This window comes from Solea solea, chromosome 6 (genome assembly GCF_958295425.1).
Source record: "Solea solea chromosome 6, fSolSol10.1, whole genome shotgun sequence".
Taxonomy (NCBI): Eukaryota; Metazoa; Chordata; class Actinopteri; order Pleuronectiformes; family Soleidae; genus Solea; species Solea solea.
Window position 1 is genome coordinate 31,250,490 of NC_081139.1, and position 3,344 is coordinate 31,253,833.

The 3,344-nt window shown below is 46.9% G+C and overlaps 1 protein-coding gene across 1 annotated transcript; it reads right to left on the reverse strand.

Moving 5' to 3' along the window:
* Positions 1 to 326: 326 nt before the first annotated feature.
* LOC131460620 (uncharacterized) lies at positions 327 to 1,099 on the reverse strand. Its single transcript, XM_058631252.1, has 2 exons — positions 977 to 1,099; positions 327 to 905 (listed from the first exon to the last, which is right to left on the reverse strand). Exons 1-2 carry the CDS (start codon positions 1,097 to 1,099, stop codon positions 327 to 329), a joined length of 702 nt encoding a protein of 233 aa, XP_058487235.1.
* Positions 1,100 to 3,344: the final 2,245 nt, after the last annotated feature.

The following is a 3,344-nucleotide window of genomic DNA, read 5'->3' on the forward strand; positions in this document are numbered from 1 at the left end:
ATGCTATATGGCTATGCACACCGGTGTATAACTTCTGGTGTAGGGTATGCGAGGACCTCTCAGCATGTCTCGAATACACCATACCACCTTCCCCCATGCTATGCATACTGGGTGATTTAAACGGAATACATATAAACATGGAAAAATCACACATATTAATCAATAGCCTAAGCATCGCCAAGAAAACTATCCTCCTGAACTGGAAAAACAAGAAAAACTTAAGTTTAAACCAATACAGAAATTTAATTTTAGATCACATCTCTATGGAGAGAATGTCTGCTTCCATAAAGAAACAATTACCTATATTTGATTTGACCTGGACACCTCTAATTGATTATATTTCCTAGGGCGGGTTGGTGACTGTGTCTTCCCTGGTCGGTCCGTGGTGTTGCGGGCCGTGCATCTGGGGTGCTGGGGATATCTGGTGGTCTGTGTGGGTTGGTGGCCCTGGGTCTACCGTCCCTCGGTGGCTGTGGGTCTGCCCTACGGGGGTCGGGGTGGATTTGTGGGGGGGCTGCCACCTTGGCCTGGGGGGCCCGTGGGGGTTGGGGGTGGTGGACCGTGGACTGGGGCTGGGCTGGCGCCGCACTGCGGGTGGGGGTAGGGGCTCTGGGTCTCTGTGCGATGGGGCCTGCGGGGTGCTGGGGGGTGGAGTTGGCCCCTAGCGGGGGGGGGTGATCCCCCCTGGGATCTGCCCTGCGGGGTGGCGGGGCGGTGCACGCTGCTGTGCTCCTGCTGCGCTCTGGGGCGGACTTGTACGTCCTCCGTCCCTTGGGGGGGGCATGGTGGGAGGCACGCGGGGGGGGCGCCTTGCTTTGGGGACCCTTGGGGTGGGAGATGGGGTGGAGCGTGGGCCTGGTCTGGACTGTTCCTGGGCTGTGGGCGGGGCTGGGGTCTGGGGATTGCTGCCGTTGGTAATGCCGTGGTGGCCTGGGTGTGGGTCCTGCCTCGTCGGGGCTGGTCACCGGGGTCCTACCTTCTGGTCGGGTGTGGGGGTATCTGGTCCTCCGCCCCGGCGGCACTCATGGGGTGCCATGGCGTGTCCCTGGCCTGGACGGGTTGCTCCCTTCTTGGTCGGGGGTGGATGGGAATGGGGCATATGGCCCTGCCAGTCAGGAAGCTGGCAACCTACTTGGGGGGGCACTCTTGCCCACCCCCTACGCCCCCCCCCCCCCCCCCCCACCGCAGATGATACATCTAAACACACACATCTAGGGCACTGGGGGGGGTGTGGCTAAACTGATGGGGGGGCGGGGGGTGGGATCATCACATGATGGGGCCGCTCTCCGTTCCCCCGATGATCTGCCACTCTCCCCCTAATTTTATCGCATGTTAGACATTAGGGCCTGGTGGGCGAGAGACACGTCGACGGCTCCACTGTCTGCTAACAGTGGGACGCCCGTGCCACATTTCCCTCCGCCATTTTAACTGCACCCCAGATACCAACATACATCGTATCACACACCACACACACACACACACCTCCAAATCACTCACCGGTGGGCTGGGGTGGGGGGGGTGGTCGTGGGTGCACTCCTGAGCGCCCGGTTCCTGCTCACCCCCCGGCCGTGTTGGGACTGGCGGTCTGGGTGAGGGCAGCACACGCTAAGATAAATTAAATTTAACTGATATAACTGTTGTAAGCCCGGACATACTCTCTTGATGTGGTCGTTAACAATTACTATATAAACTGTATCTGAAAGTATGTTCTGTATACGCTAAATAACTTCAACTGTTTAATGTTATTAACCTGTTACTAACACACTAATGTCATCCTTAAGTTGTCTAGGTTCTGTCTTATCAGGTATGTTCTGTCTACTTTATATAATTTCAATTTAATGGTACTAACCCATGTATTATACTGTTGTCCACCTTGCTCTCTCTCTCTCTCGATCTCTTTCTCTCTTCTTTTTTCTCCCTCTCTCTCTCTCACTCCCCCTCCCTTCCTCCTCCCCGCTCACTCCCCATCCCCTTGTCAGTCCACTCCCTGTCCCCCTGTCCGGTCCGGCTGCCCGCAACACATAATCATAAAACGAATAAATAAAAATACTGCAGTTCCGAGTATCCCAGACTCGTCCTGCACATATCAAATCTGTCCGACACCAAAAGGCATGCAGTCAATCATATTACATGTCCTGGGTACTGGACAGGACAGGTTTAAAAAAAAAAAAAAAAAAAAAGAATAAAAGGGAGTTTACTGCTGTTTTAGTTTATCCTCTTGGTAGTAAAAAAATAATAAAAATAAATTGATAAATAAACAATAATAATAATAATAATAATAATAATAATAATAATAATAATCACATTGATATGATATGATATTACTGTGTGTTTCTGATTACAATAGCAAATGAATGCAATGGCACCTTATCTTTAAATGACACACTCAGCCTTCATACCTCTAACAAAGGCTATAGGGAAATAATATTATATGACAATATGAATTTAGATGCCATTCATAGATGGCCTCTCTGACACAGCTCTCCTGTTTTTAATACAAAATGTTCATATATTTCTATATGTATATACTAAGAATTTGTATTTGAATTCACAGCTTTTGCAGTTCTTCAAAATATATTTGTTTTGATATTACACCTGTTTGGCTCACACTGAAGAATGAAGTAAATGTCTGATTCTAATCGAAATTCTGGGAAATATATTTTGAAGAAACGCAAAAGCTGTGGATTCAAATACAACTTCTTGGATTAGAATATATGTATATAGACTATTTAAGAATTTAATTTAATTTAAGAAACATCTGATGTGGAAACCATTGAACAGTTTTTTCAAGTGTTCTCATGTCTCTGTATTCTGGTTTGACATACAATGACATACAGTTTTCCTACAATAATATTATATATATAAACATATATGGCCTTTATGCATAGCTTTACTAATTATTTCCTGTCATTAAAAATAATGGATAAAAACAGAAAAAAAAAAAAAATATTCAAGCAGGTCAAAGAGAAGATGAAGTAATAAGCAGAGTCATCACTCTAAAACGACAAAGTGAACGTCTGCGATACAAAGACAAGATCAAAGAGCCAGTAGCCGTGAGATGTCTTCTGAGGGAGTGGCCACGTCAAGGATGGAATACTGCGACGAAAGACAAATTCACGATCCCAGCTGGTGGTCCCTGAAGAATTCAAGTCACTGATTTATCAGCAACTACATGAAGAAATGGGTCATTTAGGAGCTGATAGGATGATTTCCTTAGCCAGAGAAAGATTCTTTTGGCCAAAAATGAGGGAGGAAATGAACATTATGTAACAAAGGTGTGCCGTTGCTTAAAACAAAAGAAGCCAAATAGAAAAACAAGGACACCTCTGCAAAGCATAAAAACA

Bases quoted from the DNA above. Each gene is read 5' to 3' on its own strand.
- LOC131460620 (XM_058631252.1), bottom strand. From the start codon at position 1,099: ATGCCCCATTCCCATCCACCCCCGACCAAGAAGGGAGCAACCCGTCCA. The intron at 906-976 runs GTAGGACCCCGG...TACCAACGGCAG, and splicing joins CCCCCACACCCGACCAGAAG to CAATCCCCAGACCCCAGCCC.